Source organism: Myotis brandtii, unplaced genomic scaffold (genome assembly GCF_000412655.1).
Source record: "Myotis brandtii unplaced genomic scaffold, ASM41265v1 scaffold244, whole genome shotgun sequence".
Taxonomy (NCBI): domain Eukaryota; kingdom Metazoa; phylum Chordata; class Mammalia; order Chiroptera; family Vespertilionidae; genus Myotis; species Myotis brandtii.
Genome location: NW_005359225.1, coordinates 4,579,075 through 4,593,139, shown reverse-complemented (window position 1 = coordinate 4,593,139; position 14,065 = coordinate 4,579,075). Strand labels below are relative to the sequence as shown.

General features: G+C 44.7%; 1 protein-coding gene across 1 annotated transcript in view; it reads right to left on the bottom strand.

The window, feature by feature from the left end:
* The window catches only part of CLPB (ClpB homolog, mitochondrial AAA ATPase chaperonin), a 148,560-nt gene that overhangs the window by 58,522 nt on the left and 75,973 nt on the right, over window positions 1-14,065 (bottom strand). Inside the window, exon 5 of the mRNA XM_005867114.2 lies at window positions 10,386-10,514. Coding sequence (XP_005867176.1) covers window positions 10,386-10,514 — 129 coding nt within the window. The remainder of the gene's footprint in view (window positions 1-10,385; window positions 10,515-14,065) is intronic.

The following is a 14,065-nucleotide window of genomic DNA, read 5'->3' as shown; positions in this document are numbered from 1 at the left end:
GCCTTTTTAATATATAATTTTTCTAATTAATTTTTATTGGATTTTATAAAAGTACTAGAGGCCTGGTGCATGAATTTGTGCACGAGTAGGGTCCCTTGGCCAAGCCAGTGATCGACCAATGGGGGCCGGCTGGGGAGGAACTGCAGGAGGGCTCCAGGCTGTGTCCAGCCCTCTCGTCCAGTTCCAACTGGCCACACCCCAGCAGCAAGCTAACCTACCGGTTGGAGTGTCTGCCCCCCGGTGGTCAGTGCATGTCATAGTGACTGGCCAAGTGGTCGACCAATTGGTCGGACACTTAGCATATTACACTTTTATTATATAGGAAGGGTTGGTTCATAATAGACTGCAAATTCAAACAGCAGCAAAAGACACAGGTCTTTCACAGACTGTTTGAGAAGCACGCCTTAAAGCAATCCACTCCCCACTTTCTTTTGCGTCTCCTTTTCCCTCTCTGTTTCCTTACATCTTTTGCGCTGGTTCCTCCACTCATGCTTACATCTGAAATGTACGTTCTCTCACTGTGTGCTTGGGCTGCTTCAGCTCTACCCACTCTGCAGACCACTCACAGACTCTGCCAGCTTTCTCCACCCCCAAGAGACTGATAACTCTTGAATTTTCATGTCTAACTTAGAGTCCCCTTCTCTCCTGGGCTTCAGACCCATTTATCCAACTGCCTGCTACACATCTCTACATGAGTGTCCAACAGGTTCCTGGATTGGTCAACGGCTATTTACTTTTATATTTATTTAAAAATATATTTTTATTGATTTCAGAGAGGAGGGGAGAGGGAGAGAGAGAGATAGAAACATTGATGAGAGAAAATCATAAATGGACTGCCTCCCCCATGCCCCCTACTGGGGATCGAGCCCACAACCTGGGCATGTGACCTCATCGGGAATTGAACTCTGACCTCCTGATTGATGAGATGATGCTAAACCACCGAACTACACAGGCCAGGTGGTCAATGGCTATTTATTAATCACCTGCTACATGCCAGCTGTGAATTCTGTTCTAGAAGCTGTGAATATAGTAGTAAAGCCCTAGCTGGTTTTGCTCAGTGGGTAGAGCATTGGCCTGCAGAGTGAAGGGTCCTGGGTTCAATTCCAGTCAAGGGTACATGCGGGGTTGCAGGCTTGATCCGCAGAAGGGGGCATGCAGGAAGCAGCCAATCAATGATTCTCTTTCATCATTGATGTTTCTGTCTCTCTCCTTCTCCCTTCCTCTCTCTGAAATCAATAAAAATATATTAAAAAAACAAAACAAAACAAAAAATACAGCAATGAAATAAAGAGACAAGGTCTCTGTGCTCACAGGCTTACATCCTAGTAGGGGAGAGATAGATGATAAACATGTAAACAAATAAATATGATAATTTTAGGGACTGATCAGTACTATGAAGAAGATAAATAGGGTAACATGATATAAATTTGACTGGGGGAGGTACTTTTATTAGGGTGGTCAGGAAAGGCCTCACTGAGAAGGGGACATTTGAGTTGAAACCCAAAGTCCCAACGGGGAGAGAATGTACCCACCGATGGGAGAGGTAAGTACAAAGGCCCTCCGATGGGAAGGAGCTCAGTGTGTCTGAGGGACAAGAGAAGGACAGTGTTACTGGAGAATAGAAGACACGGGGAAGAGTGGCTAGAGGTGAGGTTGCAGAGACAGGCAGGATCTAGGTTACAAAGAGCTTGGTAGGCTCTTGTAAGGAGTATGGATTTCATTTTAGTTTCATTGGGAAGCCAATAGAAGGTTTTAAGTAGAAGAATGATAGCATTTATGTTTTAAAAAGATACTTCTGGCTGTTATTTGTAGGATGGATTTAGGGAGACAAGCGTGGAGATGATGAGACTAGCCAGGAGGCTGTGGTGATCATCCAGGAGAACTGGATCGTCATCCTGAACTGCATGAGAGTTAGGGCAATGGAAATGCCAAGAAGGACATGGGATCACCATGTACGTTAGAGGTACAACCGACAAGACTTACTGAAGGACTTGACTGGGAGTATAAGGGAAAAAGAGAATTCACGATAGCTCAAGATTTGTGGGGCTGAAAAACTAGGTATATGATAGTATCATTTACCAGTACAGATGTGGAGAAGACTTGGGAGATGTCAATTTTGGGGGGAAAACAGAAGTATATTTTGGCCATGTTTACAATGAGACTGAGGAAAGAACAGGAGCTGGGGAAGTGAATTAAGTGGATAACAATCATTCTTTTTGAAGACTTTTACCATAAAGGAATGTGAGGTAGCAGCTGGAAGTGCATATGGATTCAAAGGAAGTTTTTAATTTACTTTGTTGTTTAAGATGGGTGATATTGAAGCCTGTTTTATGCTGAAGGGACTGAGCCAGCAGAGAGGAGAGAATAGATAATGAGGAGAGATGAGGGCTAACAGGAGGAGCAAAGTCCTTGAGAAGCCAGAGAAACAGGAGCTCAAGCCCAAATGCAGGGTTGGTCTTAGGAACTTTCTCCTGTGGAGGAGGAAGGCAGAATACAGAGTATAAATGCAGATAGGCTGGTGGAGGTGAGGGTGGGAAGGTGAGGTCGTTCCCTTCTGATTGTAATCTTTTCCTCTATGAAGTATGAGGTGATATTAGCTTGGGAGTTGGGGAAGGAGAATGCTGGAGATTTGAGGAGAGAGAAGGTATTAAAAAACTGTCTTGGTCCAGAATAAGAGAGTGATCTTATTCAAAAAGTGTAGTGCTATGGTTGGCAGTGCTGGGATTCATGGACATAAATGCAAAGTGAGTTTAGTTAGTATGGTTGTGTGATTTTCTTTCTCCAGCAATATTCAGCTTTTCAGATACAGACATGAAGTAAAAAAGAGAATGAGTTTAACTAGGGTAAGCATTTCATCAGGTGGGTACAAAGGAAAGAGAAAGAAGCAAGGGAGTAGTTAGAATGCTAGACCATGGAATCTAAAAGAGGGAGGGAGGAAAAGAATGTTCAAAACATAACTGGTCATTTCCCTGTACCTTCATTACACCCATACCTCCTCCCAACACTCCTTACCTCAGTACAGGCACATACCATCTACACAGCCATCCAATCCAGAACCTGGGTCTCTTCTTGACTACTCCTTCTCTATCACCATCTGACCCTACTGATTCTTTTTTTTTTTTTTAATTCTTTTAAAAAAATATTATAATAAGTATTACAAAGGGTTGACAATCCCCTGGCCTTCCCTACCCCCCAGTGTTTTATGTCCATTGGTTATGCTTATATGCATGCATACAAGTCCTTCGGTTGATCTCTTACTCCCCTCCCTTCTGCCCCCCAACCCTCTCTGGCCTTCCCACTGCAGTTTGACAATCAGTTTGAGGCAGCTCTGCCTCTGTATCTATTATTGTTCAAAAGTTTGTAATGGTCTTTATTATCCATGAATGAGTGAGATCATGTGGTATTTTTCCTTCATTGACTGGCTTGTTTCACTTAGCATAATGCTCTCCAGCTCCATCCATGCCGTTGCAAATTGTAAGAGTTCCTTCTTTTTTACAGCAGCATAGTATTCCATCGTGTAGATGTACCACAGTTTTCTAATCCATTCATCTACTGATGGGCACTTAGGCTGTTTACAGATCTTAGCTATGGTGAATTGTGCTGCTATGAACATATGGGTGCACATATCCTTTCTGATTGGTGTTTCTGGAGACCCTACTGATTCTATGCTTAAATCTTTCTGAGACCATAACTCTTCTCTCCTTTCCCACTTTCTTGTTTTAGACCTCATTTAAACAATTATAATAGCTTTAAATTAAGTATTTTCCCTTTCTCCAATCATGCCCCTTCTAACTCATTTTTTGTATTTTCTTTCAAGTATAACATATATACAGAAAAGTACAAAATATACATAAGGCGACAGCTCAATGAATTTTCACAAGATGGATATACCTGCATAACCAGCACCTGGATAAAGAAACAGAACATTACAGCACTCTGGAAACCCCTCCAAGTCACTACTGTGACTTCTTACACCACTGGTTAGTTTTGTCTATTTTGAACTTCACATTTAGGTGCCGTCAGTCTTCCATGTCTAGCTTGTGTCCAGAACATCAGGTTTGTGAGATTCATCCATGCTGTATAGAGCAAGAGTTCATTTGTTCTCTCATTCACTCAATTTATTATTCCATGTATGAACATTCCATAATTTATTATCTATTCAAATACTGATCAACAATTTTGAAACTTCTAAGCTTTCCTTAATCTTAATGGCTCCCACTGTAGGATTAGGTCCAATATCCTTAGTTGAGCTTGTGTTACAGACCTTCATTATTGGCTCTTGCTTTCCATTCTTGCTTTCTGACCCTTCTAACCTAGCTCTTCTGAACTGCCTGTAATGTGTTGAATAAAGTGCGCTGCTTCATACTCCATACCTCTTGAGCATGCTGTTCCCTTTACCTTTCTCCCTCACCTACTGGTAAACTCACAATCATCCTTTAGATCCTAGTGCAAATACCATCTCCTACATCATGCTTCCCTGCCCTCCCCAGAGATTTAAAAGGGATTTCTTTGTGATCTCTCAGTACCTTCTATACATCTCCATTAACACACCAGATAGCAATTCTTTGTTAAAGTGTCTGATTTCCTCAGTGAACTATGAGTTCCTTAAGGGCAAAGACCATGTCTGGATCATCTTTATTTCCCTGGTGCCTAGCGTGGGGCCTATGACAGGAAAGATGGTCAGTAAGTATTTGAAAAATGAATGAAAAGACTTGCCCAGGGGCTATAAAGGATGCTGGAGCTGGAAGGCGTTCTTGGAATCAGCTACTCCAACTTCTCTATTTTACTGATGAAGAGAAAGGATTTGCCAAAAGGAAAAAAGATTTATTGGTGGCAAAGTCAAAACTTTGTATTTTCAGCCCAGGGCTCATTCCCCACTTCTGCACTACTGGCAAGAATCAGAGATTGAAGTTTCCAAAGAGGACAGCCGGAGGCAAGCCGATTCCCTCAACATCTGGCAGTGCAGCCAGATGGATAGACAGTGAAGTGGAACAAGAAATGGAATTCTAAGTTTGCAGCCGGACAACAAACTAACAGGCTGTTAAAGGAGATGTCAGCACTGGAAAGGATCTTTGCCCCAGAGGCAGGGATGATGGGGAATTTAAGGACTCATTTGATGATGGCTGGTTAACACTGACAATTGAGCCATGTGCAAGGAAGAGCCATGAAAAGTAGGCAGGAAAGAGGATAAGGGATGCCCTGGGAAAAGTGCTATTAGGTTTCATAAATCTTAAGTTTTTCTGAGGTGATGAGCACTGATGGCTGAAAAGGCAGCATCAATGTGACTATAAAGAAAAGGAATCTAGCAGCAAAGAGGTGAAGCTCTTAAAAAGCAGGGTACACTGACACTAAGAGCAAGTGGGCTGGGAAGCAAAGATACCACATTTCCAGTGATATCCAAATCTCCAGTGGCTACAGAGATGTATCAGTGTATTCAGACATGTACTAAGCTATGTGCAGGGCATTGTGGCAAAGGAGGCAGGGACAAAAAGACAGTTCTGGCCCTGAATCTACCTCAGTTTAGTAGGGGGGACTAGATCCAAATCCCATGGAACAGGGAAGACTTCAGATGTCAATTGGAATTAGAGCTGGGGACTGACTGGCAGAAAAAACTCCACCAGGCTGAGAAACAGTCTTAAAGGGAAATGAGAGGCAGAAGGACCTGGGGGAGTAAAGGCACTGTGGTGAGAACACTGAATTGACATTACAGTGTGGCAGGAGTATTAGGGCAGCAGTAGGGAAAAAGTCAGGTGCGGGTCAGACTAGGACAACTCTAAAACCAGGTTAAAAAGTTAGGATGAGCAGTATTCATTTTTTTTTTTAAACAAGTGAGCACTGAGTGTTTTGAAGTTAATAACAAATATTTCATATAAAATTCCTACTCTGTAGAACCTATACGTGTCCTAATCCTGACAAAACCTTAGAAGGTAGGTGGTATCACTCCATTTCCAGATGAAGAAAGAGAACCTCAAAGCGGTCCTGGCTTGACCAGGACCACAAAGCTGTGAAGAGGCAGGGCTGGTATTTAGATCCTAACTTCACAGTTCATGCTCTTTCCCTGCAGCCTTTCTCAACTGGGATTTCTCCTTTGAACTACATATGATAAACTATTTGAATAATGATTTTCTCAATTCTCCCGAGAATGATACATAAGTAGTACCATCTCAATGCCTGGGAGAAAAGTTAATTCCTTGTATACACTGGATGCTTTATAGCTCAATTCTTTGGGGGAACCCTGGTCAGAAAGGCTGTCATGATTAGTGATATGTTTTAGGAAGATGGATCTGGCAGTGGGGTCCCATGCACCTTAACAGCTCTGGAATTATTAGGATGAGTTCCTCCCCACCTTCCCAACCATCCTGCGTCTTCTCTCCCTTCCCTATCCCCTCCAACATTTTCTTGTACCTGGCAGTCAAGTGCTAAAGCACAGCCTTCCTGCTCTAAGCCAGCAACACAAATAGAAGCAGCATCTTCAGAGCTGAAAACCAAAGGGGCCTGTGCACCCACTTTTCTATGGAGGTCAGGGGTAGAAAACTGGCACTAGTGAATTCAGAACCCTTCCATAAAAATCATCTGGCAACCTCCCATTACACTTCCAGATAAAACTAAGCATCCCCTCCTCTGGGAAGCTTTCTGTAACTGACTCTACCTCCCTGCTCACCAGGCAGGCGCAGGTATTTCCTCCTCTATGTCCCCAGAGCCCTTGTCCAGCCCCCTACCAGAGCATCTCTCCAGTGTCACTGGCTGTTTCTGTATCTGTCTTCTCCACCAGTCTCAGTCTCTCACGACAGTTTGCTTGATCCATCTTAGGATGCCCTGAGGTACATGGTCTCAGAGATGGCAACTAGCTTACCCAGAGTCACATTACAGTGCTGAGACTGAAGCCCAGGTGAGTCTGACTCCCAAGCTGTGTTCTTTTCACTATATTAGGGGCCTTCTGAAGATGAAGTGCTAAGCGCCCGGCCCAACACTAAGATTCAGAGGCGGTGCTCTCAGAGTGGACAGACCACCAGAAGAGGCCTCAGGAGTCAGAGGTTCTAGATGAGAAGAGAGAGAACATAAAGGTGATTTAGGTAGGGGGTGGGGAGGGAGGTTGTGGGCAGAAACAGAATTAAGAAGCCTTCAGGTAGGATTATAGGCTTCAAGGAGGAGAAATGGTATCATAGCTGCCAGGGTGACAGTCTGATTTCTTTTTCTTTCTTTTTTTAATTAAATATATTTTTATTGATTTCAGAGAGGAAGGGAGAGGGAGAGAGAGATAGAAACATCAATGATGAAAGAGAATCATTGATCAGCTGCCTTCTGCATACCCCCTACTGGGGATTGAGTCTGCAACCTGGGCGTGTGCCCTGACTGGAAATTGAACTGTGACCTCCTGGTTCATAGGTCAATGCTCAACCACTGAACCACACCAGTTAGGCCAGTCTGATTTTTTTATATAATCACTAGAGGCCCAGTACACGAAATCGTGCACTTGGGGGTGGTGTTCCCCTCAGCCTGGCATTGCCCTCTCACAGTCTGGGAGCCCTCGGGGGATGTCCAACTGACGGCTTAGGCCTGCTCCCCATGGCAGTCAGACATCTTTAGTGCTGCTGCAGAGGCGGGAGAGGCTCCCACCACGACCGCTGTCCTCACCAACCATGAGCTGGCTCAGGGCTTCTGGCTGAGTGGCGCTCCCCATGTGGGAGTGCACTGACCACCAGGGGGCAGCTCCTGCATTGAGCATCTGCCTCCTGGTGGTCAGTGCATGTCATAGTGACCGATTGTTCCGCTGTTTGGTCGATTTGCATATTAGCTTTTTATTATATAGGATGGAGCATGGAGCAGAGGCTTTTACAGTCGTTATCACTGACCCTCATGCTATCACTATCATACTTCTCAGGTGTTATCTTACAGACAAGAAAACTGAGGCTTAAAGAGTTAAGGTAATACATCCAAGGCAATACCCGTGGTAGGGTGGGGGAGCTGGGATTCAAACTCAGGTTGGCCTGACTCTGAAGACATCCTTTCTATTACTCTACATGGCCTCCAAAGGGGTCAGAGAACTTCCCACATTATCACACTGCTGACTGGATCTCCTCCCAGCTCTCTCATGGGTACTGCTAAGTCAGAGTTGGTCAAGAAAAGCTGCCCCTCCAGCTCTAACTCTCTAAAATCTGGGGACCCTAAGTCCCTGTGGACTAAGCAATTTCAAGGACAAGGGTTCTGTGTAGACTTGGTAAACACAGGCTGATCTCCCAGAGAGCACGTCCATCTCATTTGCTGCAGCAAAGCCGGTGGCAAATATAGGTTAAGAAAAGTGGATGGTCAGGAAGGAAGTTCTCCTGCTTTCCCTGAAACCCTTGGAGAAGGTCAACTGAGGTCAGAAGACTTTAGAAATGTTACTGGCAATAGCCCCCAGGACAAGGGGGTAGGATCCTCCCTCTCGGTTGGCTGGTCACACACACAGGCTAACCAAGAGAGGTCAAGGGGGGAGGGAGGTCATAAGTTGGCAGGCCTGTAGCCCTGAGTGACGGCCACTTGTTCAGATCAGGAAGGGAGAAATAAGTGGGTTAATGGTTTTGGCCCTTGAGGCTGGGAGGCTAGGGCAGGGGGTGTAAATGGAAGCTGGGTAAAAAGGCAGGTGGGCAAACTGTAAAAGTGGGGGCAACAGGCATCTGTTCCAAGTCAACAGGCAGGAACCATGCCCTTGAAATGATTCAAAGGGCCAGCCTTGGCCTGGGGGGAAAGGGGGACACGTCATAAAAGGCCTGGCCTCTTCATTTCAAAGGTGTTCGATCTGGAAGGCTGGAGAGAGGGTCTCTTTTTAGAGTGAATCCCTGTCTGTTTGGGGGCTGAAGGGAAGCGGGAAATGTAAACTACTGGACAATGGCTGGGGGTATTGATTGATTTTAAAGCATGGCAGAGAGAAGCCCCACGGTGAATGCTCCAATTCTTAGCTACAAATGTCTCGCCAGAGAGCTTTCCAAAGGACAAAGTGAGTAGCAACCTGCTTGGGGATATTTTCTGCTTCTGAGAGCACTAAGTTTTTGCTCCAAAAGCTTCAATCATCCCAGGCACTGTTACCACAATGTATATGCCCCAGACCAAGGCACATCATGGGGTAGGACCCTTGTAGGCTGGGGGTTTGGGCCAGGCCTGGGTATTAAGCCAGTGTGGTTGGATTTGGGGGTGTTGGGCCAGCAGGGTAAAGTCTCTGGGACGAACAGAACTGTATTTGAAAACTGAATTTTGAAAAAGTGATTGGGCTGAAGAGGACAGTTAGCAGAAGTTACAGAAAAGAAAATCACAGCTCATTTAAAGATATTTCAAGCAGTCAAAGAAGAAGTGAACTAAATGGATACCTAAAATGAAATGGACTCCCAGGGAAGAAACAGAATTCTCTCAGTTCTGGACAAAATCCAAGGAAATGCCAGCCAGCCAACTACTGGAGAGGTTTGTACCAGGAGGAGAGTGGGTAGCCCTGACGACCTCTGAGGACCCTTGCAGCTTGTAAGTTCTATGAAGAATGATCCCTGACAAGCAGTCCCTTGGATGGGTGTCTAGCCCCAAAGATGGTCTCTAGCCCCACAAAAAGTGGCATTGAGAGCATAAACAGGCAGTCATGTGCCATACTCAGGGGTCTGGGCACCACACATCCTGGCAACATGCATCGCTCCCTATCATGAAAAGAGACTGTAGTGGGATAAAAGAAAGTAGTATGAAAAGTGACTGCTTGGGAGGTATCAGGCAGGGTGGAAGATAACACTGCACCAGACTTGGACAGGAGCAGACCAGCCTGAATCTGGGGATTGCACATACTGTCCCTCCATTTAAATCAATGCTCTCTCAAGGGAGGGTATTCAATCATTCAGCAAATGCTTATTGAGTGCTGGCTGTGTGCTGGGTACTGTGCTAGGTGCTGGGTTTGCTGACTTCAGGGAGCTCAGAGTCAAATTAGGGAGAAGACTACTGAAAACATAAGAACAATGTCAGACTGTGACAAGTATGAGTTTAGACTGGGGTGGGGGTGGAATCAAGGAGGATGTCTTTGAGACCTGGGTTAACAGGGATGTGAAGGTCCTCCCCTTTGTCTACTAGCCCTGCATTAGAGGTCATAGTGGAGAAGAAAGGACACTTTTGGAAATTGCAACGAACAAGACTCGCAGAGCATGTGCAGACAGGCAGGATGGTCTGGTACAAAACACAGGTAGGCAAAGATGTTCCACCCACAAGAGGTCAAACCACATGTACACACTGCCCCTCTCATTAAGTACTGCCACCCTCAAAGCAATTCCAGCCCTGGGAGGGTAACAGGGCTATGGGCGAGCATGGCATTTCCAGAGTGGAGAGGTTGTCAAGTTTCTCTTTCTGCCAACCCCCACCCCATTCATCCATGCTCTTACCTCCATTAAGCAGCTCCTTGACGGTGCGGTAGTCGTCCGCAAGGGCAGCATAGTGCAGGGCTGTGCAGCCCTTGAAGCTGGCGCGGTTGTTCAGCCGGTTGTTGAAGTCATCTTCTCGGGTGACCAGAACTGGGGGGGACAGTAACACAAACCCTTCTATTAGCAACAAATGCTCTGAGCCACCAATTTCACCATCTTTCTCTTGGCATTTTAATTTACTCACTCACCCATTTATCTACTTGCTAAATATGCAATGACACCTATTATGTGCATGGCAATCTGTGCCAGGCAAGAGAAAGTAAAGCAGAGCTCAGTTAGTTCCACAAACATTTACTGACATTTATTATGTGGTAGGATTCATTTGGGGACACAGAGTGAATCAGACATGGTCTCTGACCTAATCTGAAGAAGGAGACAGAGAACAAACACATGTTTATTGTATTATTTGAGATAAATACTATGTTAGAAATATAACAGGATGATATAGAAAGCCAGAGGGGAAATTAGCTCAATTTGGGAATGAAGAGAGGATCTCAGATGTCCAGAATCTTGAAGGGTGAAGAGGAGCCATCCAGGTGAAGAAAGAAGGCTGGGGTAAGAGAGGGAACCAGTGGGGCAGGAGACAGAGGCTGTTCTTTGCAGAACAGTAACATATCCCTCTGCTCTGAAGATGTTTACAACCTAGTGAGTGTTTGATATTATTTTGTGATGACCTTTTATAATTTATAAAAGCCATTAAAATTTTGAAACTACAGAAAAATACAAAGAAGGGATCAATATCTCTGCAACTTGAAAAACTGCACTTAATATTTTGGTATATATACATATATATACACATACATATATACATATATATATACATATATACACACATACATATATATCCTATAGAATTGGAATTTACTACATTGCAATTTTGTAATATGCTTTTTTACCCTTAATAAATGCACTGTGAACATGTTTTTAAAGGTAAGATTAAAAAGTATTTCATGTGATCAAAGAACCAAAAATCCTAGGCTCACTCTAGTGCTAGTATTCATGACTCTCCCTCTCCAATTTCATATTAAATAACCTAAAACCAGTTCTGTCACTTTTATAGGACCCTATGGGTTGGGTGACCACACACATCCGGGACGAACCTGGTTTATGCCTGTTGTCCTGGACAGTCCCAGCCTGGAAAATAAATTGGAAGGTTACCCCACCTCTGAGGTCCTCCCTTGGGACCTGAGACCCCATAAAACAACTATAATACTTAGGTGATGGGGTTTCTTTCTGCCCCAATTATCAGAGTAACTGTTATGTTCCCTCCTGAACTGAGTTCATTGGGAGTGGAATTTGGGTCCTACCTACCTGAACCCCCTTCTCTAGCCCAGAGCACAGGGTCTGCAAGAGGTAGGTTCCTCTCACCCCCCACTGGGTAAGGGGGTGTAATTCAGCCAACAGGTAACCTTGCCTAGGTAGTTAAAAGCATCAGACAATTCCTAAACCATTCTTTTCCAAGTAAGTGGTATTAGAATAGTGTCCATGCATTTTTCCCTCCCTTCCTATTTAAAGTTCAAAAAGCCAAAGACTGTCATGCCTTCTCCTAATACTAACAGATCTCATTTACTGACCTTTTTCTACTCTGTGCCTGGCAAGGTAGCTTCACACAATCTATTTAATTCTCATAACTATCTTATATAGTGGGTATTATCATTCTCATTTTATAGATGAGAAAACTGAAACACAGAGGTCACACAGCTAATACAGGGGTGAGCAAAAGTAGGTTTAGAGTTATAATACAAATAAATCATATAACAATTAATAAATACTAGTACAAGAATAAAATCTGTGTTTCATGTACTTGCAATTATAAACCTACTTTTGCCCGCCCTTGTACGTGGTTGAGGGAGGATTAGAACCCATGTCTAATCTGAGTCTTTACTCTTTCTCTCCACCATATCATGCTGGCATCCTAATTTTGCAAATGAGCAAATCAGATCCCAAAGAAAGGAGCTCAGAGCCTAGATGTCTGGCCCCAGCCTTGACTCTTATTCTCCCTCCTTTTCCTGCTCAGGTGAAGGTGCACCATACTTTCTGCAGAACTTGCCTTAACAGGGAACGGCCTGAGATCTGTAGCTAGCTTAGGTGGGAGTATTTCAAATGTTTGGCCAAAATGAAGTTGGTGGAGTATGCAGCTGAGACTAGACCACACTTTCTTGTGGCCTATGGACTCAATAGTCAATCAGCAATTATGCACCACACAGAGGCTTCCAGACCGATAACTTCCTCCCCTCCACACCTGGAGTGTTATCTGACCTTTCCTGGAGTAGAGAGAACAGGAAGAAGGCCTCTGAGCAGCTAACACACAAGTCGCATATGCATTTTTCCCATAAGAGAGCCCTTTAGAGACCTAACTCAGAGAGATTACCAACTCTTAGTGGCAAACAGTCTTATCAAATAACAGTAAGTGATCTTTGTTTCCAGCTCTCTGCAGATTAGAAGAAAACAATAAGGCTGGGGAGGAGGCTTCATAATCAAGCAGACTGATTACAATCAAGTGGTGGCCAGGCAGGGAGGGAAAAGAACAGTAAAAAGCTAAAAAGAAATCCACAGAATACTGCACCTCAAAAACCCCTAAGGGCACCACTGAATTGCCCATAGGACATTAACTGCTGGATACAATAATGAACCTGAAGAAAAGTGATAGTTGGTTCAAGAAAGCAGGAAGGGTGTAATCCATTTTACAAAGAAAACACACCATTCATTCAACAAACAACACTTAATGAGCACCAATGCATGGTGGTAGCTGCTGGAGGTATGCTAATGAATAAGAGTCTAATGCGAACTGGACACCAAAGCTCAAGCAAGCTTCTCCCGCTGGCAATGCTCTGTGCACGCTGTCAAGCATCGGTACTGGGGAAGCAAAGCTGTACCTGACTCCATGAGAAAAGAGCAACTAGAAGCTCCACATTTAGTACTTTTCTAGATTGCTCTGTGTGCCTTTTCCCGTGACTGGTTTATTTAAGTCTGTATCCTTCAACTGAAGTGAACTGTAACTGAGGAAACCAAGATGGTGGCATAGGTAAACACCGGAAATCGCTGCCTCGCACAACCACTTCAAAAATACAACTAAAAGACAAAACTGACATCATCCAGAACCACAGGAAGGCTGGCTGAGTGGAAATTCTACAACTAGAAGGAAAGAGAAAAGCACACTGAGTCTCAGAGGAGGTGTGGAAGTAAAGTGCAGAGGTACGGAGGTGCACGTGGAAAGGGCTGGCAACTGAGGACACGGTTGTCTTTTTCAATCTGGAGGGAGACACAAGCTCCCGACTGCTCTGAACTCCAGTTCCGGGCGAGTCTCTGGGGACCTAGACTCATACGGGGAGAAACTGGACTGTCTGGCATCGGTTGGAACTCGAGGGCAGCTTTCTCTCAGAGGTGCTTGCAGCGATTACCGGGACACTGAGACGCGGGGCCTCTTAGGGTAGGACTGAGGATCAGCCATAGCTGTTTGCTCCGCCCTGTTGATTCCCTGAGACCCCGCCCCACCCAAGCTGTGAGCAGAGGCTTTTGCATATGAAAGGGCCTGGCCCTTTGCAATCTGAAAATTACCTAACAAACTGCAGCTGAGCCAGAGACCCAGAACTTCCAAAAGAAGGCCCAAGGCCCCACAGCAGCTTGCATTGCTTCACAGC